Genomic DNA, 15044 nt, shown 5'->3' with positions numbered 1-15044 from the left:
CCTACTTCCATAGTGATACTGCCTTGGAAACCCAAGGAGGGGTCGCTATGAGTCGGGGCCGACTCGACGGCACATAACAACAACAACAACAACAACAGTTTTTATTAGGATTTGGGTGAAAGTCTACAGAGCAAATCGATTTTGCATACAGCAGCTCACATACACTTTTTCTCATGACATTGACTGCAGTTTCCCACAGGTTCTCTCCTACTTCCTCCCCATAGTTACCTCTTCCCTGTGTCCTTCCCTCCCATGCACTCCTACCCTCTGAGCTGTCTCCTGTACATACACTGCCTTTTTGTTCTCCCATGATTGATCTCTCCAAGGAGTGTATCTACCTAATGTAAATGTTCAGCTCATATGCCTGTCTTTTGTTTGGCTGGAAGTCACAGGAGCGAGTTCAATTCCAGACCTGAAGGGCAGCTAGGGGCCATAGTCTCAGGGGTTCCACCAGGGTCTATCAGACCAGCAAACCTGGTCCCTTTTTTTTTTTTTTTTTAATGATTTTGAGTTTTGTTCCACATTGTTTTCCCACTCTATCCAGGATCTCCTACATAGACCCCCTCTGAGTGGTTGACAGTGGTAGCCGGGAACCATCTAGTTCTTCTAGTCTTGTAGTTGTATAGTTGGAGGATCACATGGTGTACCAGTCGCTTGAACTAATTGTTTCCATGTCTTTGGTTTTCTTCATTCTTTTTTGCTGTGGATGAGGAGAGACCAATTGTTCAAACTAGATGGCTGCTTGCAAGCTTTTAAGATCCTAGTTGCTACTCACCAAAGTAGGATGTGGAACAATGTTTTGGGTAGTATGTAGTAGCTTTCTTTTATTAGATTCCATAATCTCTTCTCAAACATAATTTTACATAAATGGGATTTTGTCAGATAGGCACTTTTGTTTTCTTTTAGTTTCAACCTTCTTTTCTTTCCCCACATCTTCCCTTGGATCACTTCACACACACATGGACTTCTCAGCTATGCAATTTATTAACAAATTCAAGACTTATAGGAGAATTAAGAAATAGTAAAAGAAAAAGTAGCCTCTACTTTAATTACTTTTGAGATTTTCCTGAAAATTGTTATTTGTAAGTGTGAAGAAAGATTCTAGCTCTTGTCTGTCTCAATGTGCTCATCAGAATTGCTTTGGTTATTGAGTTGGGAATGGTCTCTGGGCACTGAAAATAGGAAGTGGGGGCCTTTATTTCTTATCCTACTATCTTTATTGAAAAGATGCTTTTAAAAATAAGCTAAGTTTACTTTTAGTGTTTTGGACAATTTGAGGACTCTGGGAAATTGAAGATGGCTATTAGCTCCCATTTGGTTGAGCAGAATCATGGTTTCTCTTAGTCCCCAAATGTAGGATTCCTGGTCTCCATGAACTGCCCCAGAGCTTTGTCTCCTCTCCTCAGAATCTGGTCCCAATGAACCTAAGGCTGATCCTGGGCACTCACCTGATCAGCTGGGCCCTCTGCCTTGTGGTATAGAAAGCCCCCTAATTTTTTTTAATGCAGATTTTTCCACACTAACAGAATACAAAGAGTTTTTGAGTTCCAAAGTGAGTGTTTTTTTCCCTAACATATGTATGCATGTATATTTTTAACTTTAGAGAACTGCCAGACAAGCCAAAGAAAGAAACCAGGTGAGAAGACAATCTCTGGCATCAAAGCATGGTTCAGACATCACACGATTTTTGGTAAAGATGTAAAGTGTAGAAGTGTATGAATGGATGAAAAATGGTTCACATGTGGAGGAATTTATGCAACTTTTTTTCATTATGTGTCTATTTTATAAAAGTAAAAATTTTCAGGACAGAAATCAAGAGGTCAACTTCCCTTTTTATGTTTGGCATTTTGGGTGCTAAATAAATAGCTTTTGGAAGTACTTAACAGAAACTGAGATGGAATGAGAAATATTTCTGTCATCTTGTTAATTTCTGCAGACTCTATTATGTTTCAGCAGTGTTTTGTTAAGCCTATATTTCCCCCTAATATACCTTAATCATTGTATTATGCATAGATATTGTGTTTGAAAAATATAATTTCAAGTTCCTGAATAATACTGTTGGATTAGTATTGGTTCTGAGCTATTACAGTTATAAATGGAGCATTGTACAATGGTAAGGGAAATTGTGTAGTTGAATCATTGTTACTCAGGAATTCTGGTCAAGCCTAACCAGCCTGCTTAGTATGCAAGAGAGACCCTTGTTCACTAAATGCCTCTTCATTGGGCTTGGGATCACATTTTGGGCTGTTGTGTTTTTGCTTCATTTCTTAGCCAACCATCTTTATTGACAAGATGCTTTGAAAATAAACTAATTGTACTTATGATGTTTTTGGACAATTGGAGGGTTCTGGGTAAAGTAATTGTTAAAACTATTTAAAAAACTGAAGGCATAAAATATAATATGCCATCTGAGCTTCATTTGATAAAGTTTTTTTTTTTAATTGCATAAAAGTAGGCTTCCTGTCAAAATACCCTTTGTCTCTTGGTTATCATTTTCTGATTTTAAAATCCTGTTTTATTACAAGTGTACTTCTGATACCTTTTTTTAAAGAGTGATGATAATAAACACTTCACAGTAAAGCTTGAGTAGATGGATGTACACATTAAAAAATGCAATGGTAATATTAAAATGTAATTGTTAGTTTTTACTCTGAAAGGCTTAAGAACATGATTTTTTTGACGTATCATTTAAAGTGCTTTTCATACACAAAGAAAGGGGAAAAAGAATGATGATGAATGAAAAAAATGATGATGATAAAAAAAAAATGATGATTCTGCACTATGTCAGAACCATGGGAGTGAAGGATCAGAGCTGCGCCAATACAGATCCAAGGAAGAACAGCTAGTAGAGGAATTGCCATCCAGCTGATTGTGCCTCGTGGCGCCCCCTTGTGCATCAGAGTAGAACGGTGCTTCAGAGGGTTTTCAGTGGCTGATTTTTCGGAAGTTGATCTCCAGGCCTTTCTTCTGAGGTGCTTCTGGGTGGACTCAAACCTCCAACTTTTTAGATAGCAGCTGCACTCCTTAACAGTTTACACCACCCAGGGACTCCAGGAAAGAATTACGATCACAAAAGGTACCTGTTGGTAAATGCTGTTTTGCTGCAAATCTCATTAGCTTGAGCATTTTCTGATTTTTAATTAGTAGCTGGTATTTTATAACATAAAGGACATTAGAAAGATTATACAATCGTGAATTTTCCTTCTAGTGTTATTATGTTTATAATTAATTCCCCATGTGAGCCACAATGGTGTTGTTAGTTTTATAAATCAGGCAGTCCTGCTCGGGCTTCCTGTGTGCCTTGCTGGCCAGCCACTGTGTGTCCTGTCTCATTTCAAGGTGGCCAGCATACAGTGCGGTGGAGGGCCCTGCTGCCCCTCCATACAGGGCACTTGCAAGGGAGACTCTGGTGTAAGTAGGTCAGAAGTCAGTGTCACTTGCTCTTCAGATAAAATCGAATGGTAATCCTCGGGAGAGAGTTCTCTGAGGAAAGGGCTGTGTGGTGGTTTGAGATGAAATGATCTAGGAAGATGGTCTCTTTATGCCAGGTTTCAAAATCCTGACCAATTAAAAATATTGTAAGAAACAACCGTTTGCTACTCAGGATGGTGACTGCTTTATCCCCATCTTCCCTGCTGCATCTGTGAACCTGCGTGTCCTGCCCTCCCCTGATTCCATCTGCTTTCCTTGCGGAGCACGTTAAGATTAAGGTTCTGGAGCTGAAAGTAAGGATATAAATAGATCAAGCAGCACAGACCTCAGTCACCCGGTACTTTAGGGGCATGTCCTGGGTGGTTTTCATCCTTACAATGTGACAGCTGCCACTAAGGACTGTAAATGGGAAGTTTTGACAGAGGGACACAGAAATGTCAGTGCAGTGTGCTTCCCTGGGAAGAAAATAGCTACTACGACGTGGGAGATGTAGATTAAGTGGTAAACAACACAAAGGGATATGAAGAACCCAGTTTAGGAAAGACTCAGAAGTTGAGTGCGGTAGGTTAGGCTTAGAAAAAGCTCTGGATCCAAGGGACAGAGCTGGGAAGTGGAAACTGAGGAATAAAGACCATTCACAGCTCAGACGCATGTAGCACCTGCTCTGAGAAACAGGGCCACAGGGCTGTGCTGATAAGGGGAGGCCATGTCCTCACCCCACCTTTGGAAGTCCAGATTTGATCGTGCTGTGCTATGGGTGGTGAGGATCTCATGAGCAGATGTGCTCGTGGACGAAGACCATACAAACTGTCTTAGGGTTCGCCAGAGAAACAGAGCCAGTGATAAGTATAGAGAGAGACTGATTTATTTTAAGGAATTGACTCACGTTGGGTTGTCAAGTCCAAAATCTGTAGGTCAGGCAACAAACTAGAGATTCCTGCAGACTTGTGCCACAAAATGATGTGAAGAATGAAGAAATTCTGTCAATATGTCTGTTTTCTAGAGGCAGAATACCCTGTAGGGAAACCTTTTTTGTTCTTAAGCCTTCAACTGAATGGTTAGACCTACTTGACTTAAAGCCAACTGACTGAATCACACGTAACTGCTTCCTAATAGCATCTAGGTTAATGTTTGACCCCACCACTGGATACTAGAGCCTGGTCACGTTGACACATAAAATTAACTGACACACACACACCAAGTATTTGCTTTCCTTTATGTTTGCCATCACTGGGTGACATAGGTCTCCAGATGGTCTCTGATGACTGATAAAGTTGCTTTTAGCCTGCAGGTGATTATGTTTGGAATTTTTCAAGAAACCCATTCTCAGCATGTGTCAGAGCTTAATGCACATTTCTTGGGGAGATCTTCCTGTAACAAATGGATGCTTTTCTACATTTTCTTATCTGTGGATAGGAAAAAAACATTTTTTCTGCCCAAATGTCTTGCAAATAAATGGAATCTCTTCTTGAGAACCTTGAGTGAAACATTTCATAGTTTCTTTAGAACTAAAAATATGAAGCACTTTCAGTTACTTTCTTAAGGTCTTCAGAATAAAATGGAAAAATTGTGCTTACTTTACAGGTATGGAACCATGGATATCAAACATCTAAAACAGGTTGTGTCACTCGGTGGGGGATCTATGTAGGAGATCCTGGGTAGAGTGGGAGAACTATGTGGAACAAAACTCAAAATCATAAAAGGAAAAGAGAGAGAGAGAACAGGTTTGCTGGTTAAATAGAGCCTGGTGGAACCCCTGAATCTATGGCCCCTGTTGCCCCTAGCTGCCCTTCAGGTCTGGAATTGAACCCACTCCTGTGGCTTCCAGCCAAACAAAAGACAGGCATATGAGCTGAACATTTACATTAAGTAGATACACTCCTTGGAGAGATAAATCATGGGAGAATAGAAGGGCTGTTTATTATGCACAGGGAGACAAAGGGCAGGAGTGCGTGGGAGGGAAGGACATAGGGAAGAGGTAACTATGGGGAAGAAGTGGGAAGAGAACTGTTGCATTGTGGGAAATTGCAGTCAATATCATGAGACAAAGTGTATGTGAACTGCTGTATGGAAAGTGAATTTGTTCTGTAAACTTTCACCCAAATCATAATAAATATTTAAAAAAAAAAAAAGGGTATGGAAGTATCTTATTTTCTGTTTCATGTTATTAGCCTGTCTCTTACACTACCTTTTGAACTGGGAAATTGTAAGCAGCTAGTCACTGCACAAATCTATTTAAATAGCCAGCCACCAGAAGAATACCCCATCCCATCTCAAGCTTGCCACTTGCTTTATATTGTAAAGGATGTCTTACCACCATGTTGTTGTTAGGTGCCATCGTGTTGGCTCTGACTCATAGTGACCCTATGAACAACAGAATGAAACACTGCCCAGTCCTGTGCAAGCCTCACAATCCTTGCTGTACCTGAGCCCATCATTGCAGCCACTGTGTTAATCCACCTTGTTGAGGGTCTTCACCTTTTTCACTGACCCTCCACTTTACCAAGCGTGACATCCTTCTCCAGGGAATGGCCCTCTTGATAACATGACCAAAGTAGGTGAGACGAAGCCTGGCCATTCTTGCTTCCAAGAAGCATTCTGGCTGAACTTCTTCCAGGACAGTCGTTCTTCTGGCTGTCCATGGTACTTTCAGTATTCTTTGCAACACCACAACGCAAAAGCATCAATTCTTGTTCAGTCTTCTTTATTTATTGTCCAGCTTTTACATGCATATAAGGCTATTGAAAATACCATTGGGTGTTGGGTTAGGCACACCTTAGTCTTCAAAGAGACATCTTTGCTCTTCAGCACTTCTTCAAAAAGGTCTTTTGCAGCAGATTTGCCTTACCACCGTAGTTGTATTCATATATACTACCAACAACTTATCATTGGTAAAACATACTCTGGGTTCCAACTACCTGCCTTTCCAACTAATCTGCCTCAAGAGACTCTTTCCTGATTCTCTGAAAACACTGACTAGCTCTGTCTCAGTAATAGACACTTGCTTTTTCTCTGGAGACTGACAATGGAACATCTTAGAAATATTGCTAATTATCCTGCACTTGCCGAAGTGTTTGTACTTCAGACTGCTCCTTGGTATCTGCCTTCCTTAGAACCAGATCTCTTCATTCGATGACAGAAACTCCAAATGACTATATCTATATGACAGCTAAGGTCTGTTAAAGAAAAATGTCAATGTAGTTTTGACCTGGCCTACAAAATGAGCTGACAAGAGCACCATCACGGTACCTGAGTTGAGCAAGGACTCACCACACGGTATACACACAGATGTCATGCGCACAGCCCAGTCTTCTCAGTTGTAACTCCAGACTGCTGCACTTCAGTTTTCAAGCCACCTGTGCTAACCTGCATAATGTCTAACCTGCTTTCCATAAAATATTCTCCTACAGAACTCTGACTTACGTCTTGGCTTTCATTAAATGGATATTTTTTAAAAAAGACAGACATGAGCCATCTCTGTGCTACTTCTGCTAGTGCTGTTACTGTTGTGATTGTTTGGAAATCTCTTGGAGGTTTGGGGATAATAATGATGCCCGTCTCTCCACATTGAATTGAGGATGAGTTAAGAAATGAGACATAGAAATCAGCATGTTAGCTTTAAGTTTATGGAGTGGAATTGGAGAACGTGGCATGGATCTGCAGCCACCATTAAGCCCCCAACACCAGATACTCAACCATGTATTCGGGGCCCTGGGCAGCCCCCTGCAGGGAAGACGGAGCCTCATCTAGCTTGGTGGGAAGGCACACTTGCTCTGAAACCCAGCCCCACAGCCACTGGCCTCATCATGGGATGATGAGAGAAGAACCTTCAGACTGACCAGCCAAGGGCTTGTGGACTTAGCACATCAAAGTATCTTTGCAGAAAGACTGTGGGGGAGAAGAAATGGGGGTTTTCATGTTCCTTACCTTCTCAGAGCTTCTCCAGTCTGTGATCACTGTCTCCTTCGCGAAGAAAGGAAAGGAGTAAGGTGGCAGAGAGGCCATGAATGTACCTCCCAAACTTTCCCTTTCAGCAACACTTTAAACACCTCTGTACACCATGTTTCTTACGTAGCACAACGACTCTCTTGGTTCCTAATGAAATACCATTGTTCAATTGTTACTGGACCCAGAAGTCTACCACACACTAGTTCTTAAATTCGCCTTGAGCATTAGAGCCATCTGCCACCCTGAAATTAAACAAATCTGTGACTGCTCTTTGTTCAGTCCAGTGTACAGCTCTGAGACCCAGTCTATGGTCCCAGTGCCTGGAGCAGTTCTGTGGTAAAGAATGACACCTACCCCATGTCACCGGGAGTGGTGAGGTTCCATATCTGTGAGACTGAACACCCTTACTTTATTCAAATCAGTCGAGCCAATATATATATATTTTTTAAAGAATCTGTGTTGTGACCACTTAACCAGTCTTACTGGTTATGTGACTACATAACCAATGTTTAAAGTGAAATGGGGAAAAACACACACACAGACACACACACCATTGAGTTTATTCCACCTCTGAGTCACCCTATGGGGAGCTCTGGTGGCATAGTGCCTAATGCATTTGACTGCTACCTAGAGGCTGGAAGTTCAAACCCACTAGCTACTCCTTGGAAGGAAGGTTGGGCAATCTACTTCCGTAGTGATACCACCTCAGAAACCCAAGGAGGGGTTGCTATGAGTTGCAGTCGAGTAGACGGCTGTCAGTTTGGTTTGCTTTTGGCTTGGTGACCCTATGTGCATATCAGCATAGAACTGTGCTCTGTAGGGTTTCACTGGCTAAATTTTCAGAAGTAGATCACCAGGTCTTTCTTCCAAGGGGCCTTGAGTGGACTCAAACCTCCAGACTTTCAGTTAGCAGCTGAATGTGTCAACCATTTGCACCACCCAGGAAGTCCTTGTTAAATGCAGTTTACCAAAACAAGAATGTTGTGTTTAACAGAAAAATATTTACACTACTTCAGTTTTTATATTTTAGTTTAAATTAATAACAATTTAAAATCAGTTCCTTAGTCACATTTCAAGTGCTCAGTAGCCACATCTGGCCACTATATTGGATGGTGCAACTCTAGAAAAGCAGATTTGTGAGGTTATAAGGTTTGGTTAGGAGCTCTGGTCGCGTAGTGCCTAAGACACTTGACTGCAAACTCACCAGCCACTCCTCGGAAGGAAGGTTGGGCAATCTACCTCCATAGTGATACTGCCTCGGAAACCCAAGGAGGGGTCGCTATGAGTCGGGTCCGACTCGACGGCACATAACAACAACAAGGTTTGGTTTGGTTTGGTTTTTTGTTTTCCTTCCTTTTTAAAAATGCCTACTGGGACCCTTCTCTTATAAGGAAACGATGCGAATTTGTAGATAGTTGGGAAGTAGCTGTTGTTGAAACAAACGCCTTTGCAGGGAATCGCTCTAACCTTCTTAGAGATTACCCCTTGAATACATGAACAGCTGGTTATATCTTCCAGACATAAGGTTCCAGAGCAGAAGTCACTTGGTACTTGTCTTCCGTTCTGGAAGTAGCAATGCTTTCACGCTCAACCCAGCAAGAAGCCTGCTGCTTCCGTTAAGAATACCAGTGCTGGCAGTAGCCTCAATCCCTTCTCCACCCCTCAGGAAGTTCTGCTCTGATCGTGAGGATCGTGCTGGGAACATCCCTGCGTATGATGCCAGCTGCTTCAGGAAAGTTTTTATCAGAGCTCAGGGAACAAGGCGAAGAGACCTTTGGCATTTTTTACTTAGGTTTTTTTTTCTTCTTCTTTTTAAAAAGATAATTAGCATAAGATGCTAAACCTCGGAGAAATGCAATTAAAGACATAATATGATACCATTTCATACCCATCAAACAGAAGTTTATCTCAGTCAGTACCAAGAGCTGGCAAGGATGTGGAGTAAAAAGAACTCTTACCCGGAACTAGCAGAGTATGAATTAGTTTAGCCACTCTGGAAAACAATTTGACATTAGCAAATAAAGCTGAAGGTGCGCATTCTAAAAAGATAAACACTAGAGAAGCTTGGCCCCTGTGCCTACGGACTCACCCATAGGAATATTCACAGGGCTTTGTCAGTAATGGCAAAATATCTGGACAATCCCCATGCCAAGAGAAGAATGGATAAATTGGATATATTCCATAATAAAATAAAGTACAGCTGTGAAAGTCAACGACTTTAACCTTTAATACCACAACATGGATGACTATCACAAATACAAAACACAAGCAACTTAGGAAGCATATACACATAATATGATTTTATATATCCAAAGGTCAAAAACATGCAAAAATGAATGTATAGCAAGGGAATGGTTAAGAGAAGCTCAGAGAGTATATATTTTGCAGAGTAGAAGGAGGGACATGTGATGAAGGAGGAGCCCAAGAGTTCTTTAAATAAAGGTGTGGCAATGTTCGCTCCGAGAGTAGTTCGGTGGTGCCATCCTCACCTTCCATGCAGGAGACCCTGGGTTCAGTTCCCAGCTAATGCACCCCATGCACAGCCACCACCTATCTGTCAGTGGTGGCTTAAGTGTCACTATGATCCAAACAGGTTTCAGTGGAACTTCTAGACTAAGACTAGGAAGAAAGGCCTGGTGATCTATTTCCAAAAATCTGCCAATGAAAACATTACGGTTCACAACAGTCAGATCCCATTATGACTGGGGCCAGCTTGGCAGCAGCTGACAATAACACTCTCTTTCTACAGCCAGGTTTTCAGTCACAGCTGATCATTAGCTTTTTTTTTTTTTTTTTTTTTTTAATGTATAGGCTTATTTATTTGTCTCAGAGAGGACGGCCTTCGTGTGTTGGCAGTCTATTCCTGATGGTTTTCTTTGGCCTCCTTCATTCTCCTGGCCAAAAGTTGGCACGTTCTGCGGGCTCCTCCTCATTTTTCTTACTGCACTGTTTCTTCAGAGCAGTACGCCAGCGTTTGTGTTGCAGGACACGTGGAGCAACAAGATACTGCATCTTGGGTCCATGGTCCTGGATTTCTTGCCTTCTTTGCTCAGGGGCTTTCTCACAACGTGCTGGTGGACATCATCATCTTTTTAAAAAAAGACAAACTCACTGCCATCTAGTCAGATCAAACTCATAGCAACACCACCTTGGGTTTCCAAGTCAGTATCACTACAGAAGTAGATTCCCCAAGCTTCCTTCGGAGGAGTGGCTGGTGGGTTTGAACCACAGTCAAATGCTTTAGGTACTACACCACCAGAGCTCCTTCATCTTCTTTAGAGAGATGGAAAAGTTTGCGAATTCTGCTGGCTGTTTTAGGCCCCATGCCTAAAAGTTAGTCCTGGGGTATCCTTCTCCCCTTCTTTTTACCATAACCAAGTTGAGAACACTCAGATTAGCATCCCCAGTGCAACTCCACACAGCTTTGTGCTTTGTCTCTCCAGTTCTCCTTGGTCTGTAACAGGCATGCCCCTTATGCAGTAGCAGGCCAGTACAGCCGAGGGTCAAGACACCCTACTTCATGGGAAAATTCTGTTTCTCGTTCCCACCACTGATTCAGGCAACATAACCCTTCCACTCCTCACCAAGAGAATCAGTAGCAACTTCTGTGGCCATTCACTTCTCATAAAAGGTATGAAATCTGTGTTCCTCGTCCACTTCCATCAGTTTCTGGCAGTCAGTGAGAAGGAGATGTTCAGCTTTATGGTGAAGGAGCCCATCACCACCACGGCACCACAAGAAATAGGACATTAGCATTCTTTATACCTTCCAACATACATATTTGGAAATGTGAAATATTTCATGATAAAAATAGTATCTGGCTGTTACGGATTAAATTGTGTTCCCAAAAAATAGGTATCAACTTGGCTAGGCCAAGATTCTCAGTATTACATAAATATCCTTCATTTTTTGATCAGATAAAATAATCCTATGTGTTGTAAATCCTAACCTCTATGAATTTAATGAGGCAGGATTAGAGGCATTTATGTTAATGAGGCAGAATACAATCTGTGGGATTAGGTTGTATCCTGAGTCAATGTCTTTTTTTACTATTTTTATTTTTGCAGTGTTTCCTCCCCTCTCCTCCCACCCCTGGTAAAGAACAAAGAAAGTTTCCTTCCATATATAAACCTTTCCTTGACTTTTTACAAAAATTAACTAATACAGTATTTGTCCTTCTGTGATTGACTTAGTTCACTCAGCATAATGCCCTCCAAGTTCATCCACATTATGCAGTGTTTTGCAGATTCTACATTAATCTTTAGGGTTGGATAGTATTCCATTGTGTGTATGTACCATAATTTGGTTATCCATTCTTCTGTTCATGGGCACCTAGGTTGTTTCCATCTTTTGGCTATTATAAATAGTGCTGCAATGAACATGGATGTGCATATATTTGTTCTCGTCCTGGCTCTCACTTTAGGATATGTACCTAGTAATGGGATTGCTGGATCAAATGGTATTTCTAATTCCAACTTTGTAAGGAATCACCATACTGCTTTCCACAGTGATTCTATAATTTGACAGTCTTACCAGCAGTGTATGAGAATCCCAATCTCTGTCCCTTAAGAGCTTCAGAGAAGACATTTCTTGCTTGGAATCATTTTTCCCAATGTATTAAATACCCTGAAACAAGAGGACTAAGGAAAAGCAATTAAGAGTATTTTCCTAGGCTCCCAAGTCAGCTGCTGAAATTGGAAAACTTCATATTTTCCTTGGTAGGATGGGGCAGGTGGGAATGGACTCAGCCCAGCTCCTGAGGTGGGGGCTGGGGGGAGCTTATTGGATAAAGGATGAGCTCAGCCAAAGAGGAGAGGGTTGGGCCCTCTCCTCACTATCATCAGCCCTTCATGACGTTACCACCTCAGTCCCAGAATAGTCAAGAACGTTTGGGAAATTCACACTCTAAAAATATTTCCTTTTTTTTTTTTTTTCATGTAGGCAAGATAACACAGGAGAGTGACAGTGGGTTACTAAGAATGCAACTCTCTCATTATATAACTTGGACAAAAATAAAGAGTGGCCTGAGCCTGAAATAGGGCTGAAAGAGAAGAATGTGAATAAATAGCACTGATAAGTCATTCTTTATCCAAAACGTCAAACGGCTGAAGAACTTCAGAAAAGTTCTGATCTGTGTCCCATAATGGGAGCCGATGTCACTCCCCTGACAAATGTTTGCAGTGAGCACATGTGTTTACAGAGGAGGCTGTCGAAGGAAAGGTGAGCAGTGGCCATGCTTACTCTCCTTCCTGGCTACGGCCCCCCTTTTCATTACCACAGAAGGCTCCTGGACACTATACGTAACGGGTGTTTCCTTTACAAAATTATCCCACTGTGTGGTGGAATCACAAGGCGTGCAGACAGTGAGAGTGGCTCTTGCTGGGGGACGGTGGGCAGGTGGCCGTGCTAGAGCTGATGTGCCAGGGGCTCCCACCTCACAACAGGGCAGCTGGCCCCACAGGGTTCATAGCTGGGCATCCCTAGGTTGTCCACACCCTCAGTGTTCATATTCAGCTCTCCACCAAGTCCTGTCGATGTTATTTCCTTCATCTTTCTCCCCATTGCCACCGCCGTAGTTCAAGGCCACTGCCATTTCTTGCTGTGATCAATCACTGAGGAACTTCCTAATGAAATCTGTGTCCAGCCTTGCTTCTCCCTTCTGAATACTTTTCACAGCTTCTCTGCTTTTACAGCATAAGGCCCAAATTCATAGGACAGGCTCTTCCTGAACGGCCCTGCTGCCACTGTAGCCTCCTTCTCTCTCTCTCTTCTTATATCCTCCCTCCCACCACACATGACCCTTGTCTCGGAGCCTCTCACAAATGGGCCCCTTGGTCTGCAGCACTGCACTCCACCTGACTTCCCCCTCATGGGCCTCTGCTTCACCAGATCTTTAGAGAGGCCCGTTTATTCTATTCAGTATTATGGAAGTCCCATCCAGAGCAGTAAGACAAGAAAAAGAAAGAAAAGGTATACAGACAGGAAAAGAAGGAAAATTATCTCTATTTGCAGATGATATGATCCTATATATAGAAAAGCCCAAAGAGTCTATAAGAAAACTTCTAGAGGTAATGTTGTTGTTGTTGTTATGTGCAGTTTCCGAGGCAGTATTACTACAGAAGTAGATTGCCCAAACTTCCTTCTGAGGAGTGGCTGGTGGGTTTGAACCTCCAGCCTTCGGGTTAGCAGTCAAGTGCCTTAGGCACTATGCTACCAGAGCTCCTTCTGGAGGTAATAGAGGAATTAAATGAAGGATCTAAGGTCAACAAACAAAAATCGGTTGGGTTTCTATACACAAGCAATAAGAGCTCTGAAAGAAATTAAGGAAACAATTCCACTTACAGTAACATCTGAAAGAGTAAAATACCTAGGAATAAACCTAACCAGGGACAGGAAGACCTCTACAATGAAAACTGTAAGACACTGCTGAAAGACATTTAAAAAGCCTTAAATGAATGGACATGTGATAGTTGGAGCTGTGTGTCAATGTGGCTGGACCCCAGTCCTGTGTGGTTGTTCCCATGATGGGATCAGATGACTGTGTTCTGAGTGGCCAATCTGCCCAAGGGGAGTTTCCCTAGGGGTGTGGCCTGCTTCCAGGATATCCAGGGACATCCTGGGAAGAGAGACATTCTTTGAGGGATTGGAACCCTAGTATGCTGACTACAAACTTCCGTGAGTGAGCAGCCCACCGCTCGGCCTGGAGATCTTGGATTCGTCTTTCATTGGAGTCAACAACCAGTGTACTGCCTGCCAGCCTTGAATTTCTCAGCCCCCTGTGCTTGCGGAAGCTAAGGCTGACGTTAGCCTGACGTTTCCTCCAGGGACTTGGAACTTGCCAGCTTCTATACACTTGTGAGCCATTTTCCTAAGATAAATTTCTCTCTCTCTCTCTCTCTCTCTCTCTCTCTCTCTCTCTATATATATATGCTCTGCTGGTTTTTGTGTTTCTCTAGAGAACCCAATCTAACACAATTGGTACCAAGAGTGGTTCTAGAGAGACAAAATCATAAGGATGGGCTTCCTAGATTGGTTCTCTAGTTTGATTAATTTTGATGACACTAGCGACTCTGCGTCTGCTAGTAAAGAGAGCCCTACTAATCTGTGGTGTGAGGTGGCAAAATTAATATGCGAAATAGCACCACCAATAGATCAAGTACTTGTGAGAAGTGATGCTCTGGGTGGTCGGATATTTGATACTTTTCTGCAATTTTGTCAGAATGAGGAGTATACGGAAGCTGTTTGGTTGGTCTTAGCTACACTGGATAAATTGGTGAAAGAGCGAGATGGGCTCAAAACTGCTGAGTCTCGGCTTAAGCGCCACATGAATGACCTCAGTGCTTCCAGGTGTGCTTTGAAAGAAAGCCTTATATCTTCTACTACCAGGGCTGACATAGCTGAAACCCAAATCCAGAGTCTTATTGTTAAGAGTGGCTGATTTACAACGCCAGCTCAATTGCCAACCCAGAACGGTGTCTGCTGTTAAAGTGAGGGCATTGATTGGAAAAAAATGGGATCCTGTAACCTGGAATGGGGACATATGGACAGATGATCAGGAAGATGAGGATGTGGAGCCTGTAAATTCTGTTGAATCCCTCCCATCTGAACAGATTACTGTAAAACCATTATCCCCTTCCCCTCATCTTGAGGGGACTAGCCAAACC

At 42.4% G+C, this 15044-nt stretch overlaps 1 protein-coding gene and 1 pseudogene across 1 annotated transcript in view; one reads left to right on the top strand and one right to left on the bottom strand.

The window, feature by feature from the left end:
• The window catches only part of ZRANB3 (zinc finger RANBP2-type containing 3), a 185761-nt gene extending 184059 nt beyond the window's left edge, over positions 1-1702 (top strand). The window contains exon 18 of the mRNA XM_042783280.1: positions 1604-1702. Within this exon, the coding sequence (XP_042639214.1) occupies positions 1604-1702 (99 nt within the window). The remainder of the gene's footprint in view (positions 1-1603) is intronic.
• An 8478-nt stretch (positions 1703-10180) lies between these two features.
• On the bottom strand, positions 10181-11099 carry LOC103211947 (annotated as a pseudogene).
• Positions 11100-15044: the final 3945 nt, after the last annotated feature.

Source organism: Orycteropus afer, unplaced genomic scaffold (genome assembly GCF_000298275.1).
Source record: "Orycteropus afer afer isolate SDZICR_OR568_19922 unplaced genomic scaffold, OryAfe1.0 scaffold00826, whole genome shotgun sequence".
In the NCBI taxonomy this organism is placed as follows: domain Eukaryota; kingdom Metazoa; phylum Chordata; class Mammalia; order Tubulidentata; family Orycteropodidae; genus Orycteropus; species Orycteropus afer.
Note: the sequence above shows the minus strand (reverse complement) of the source record. Positions and strands in the feature narration are given on the sequence as shown.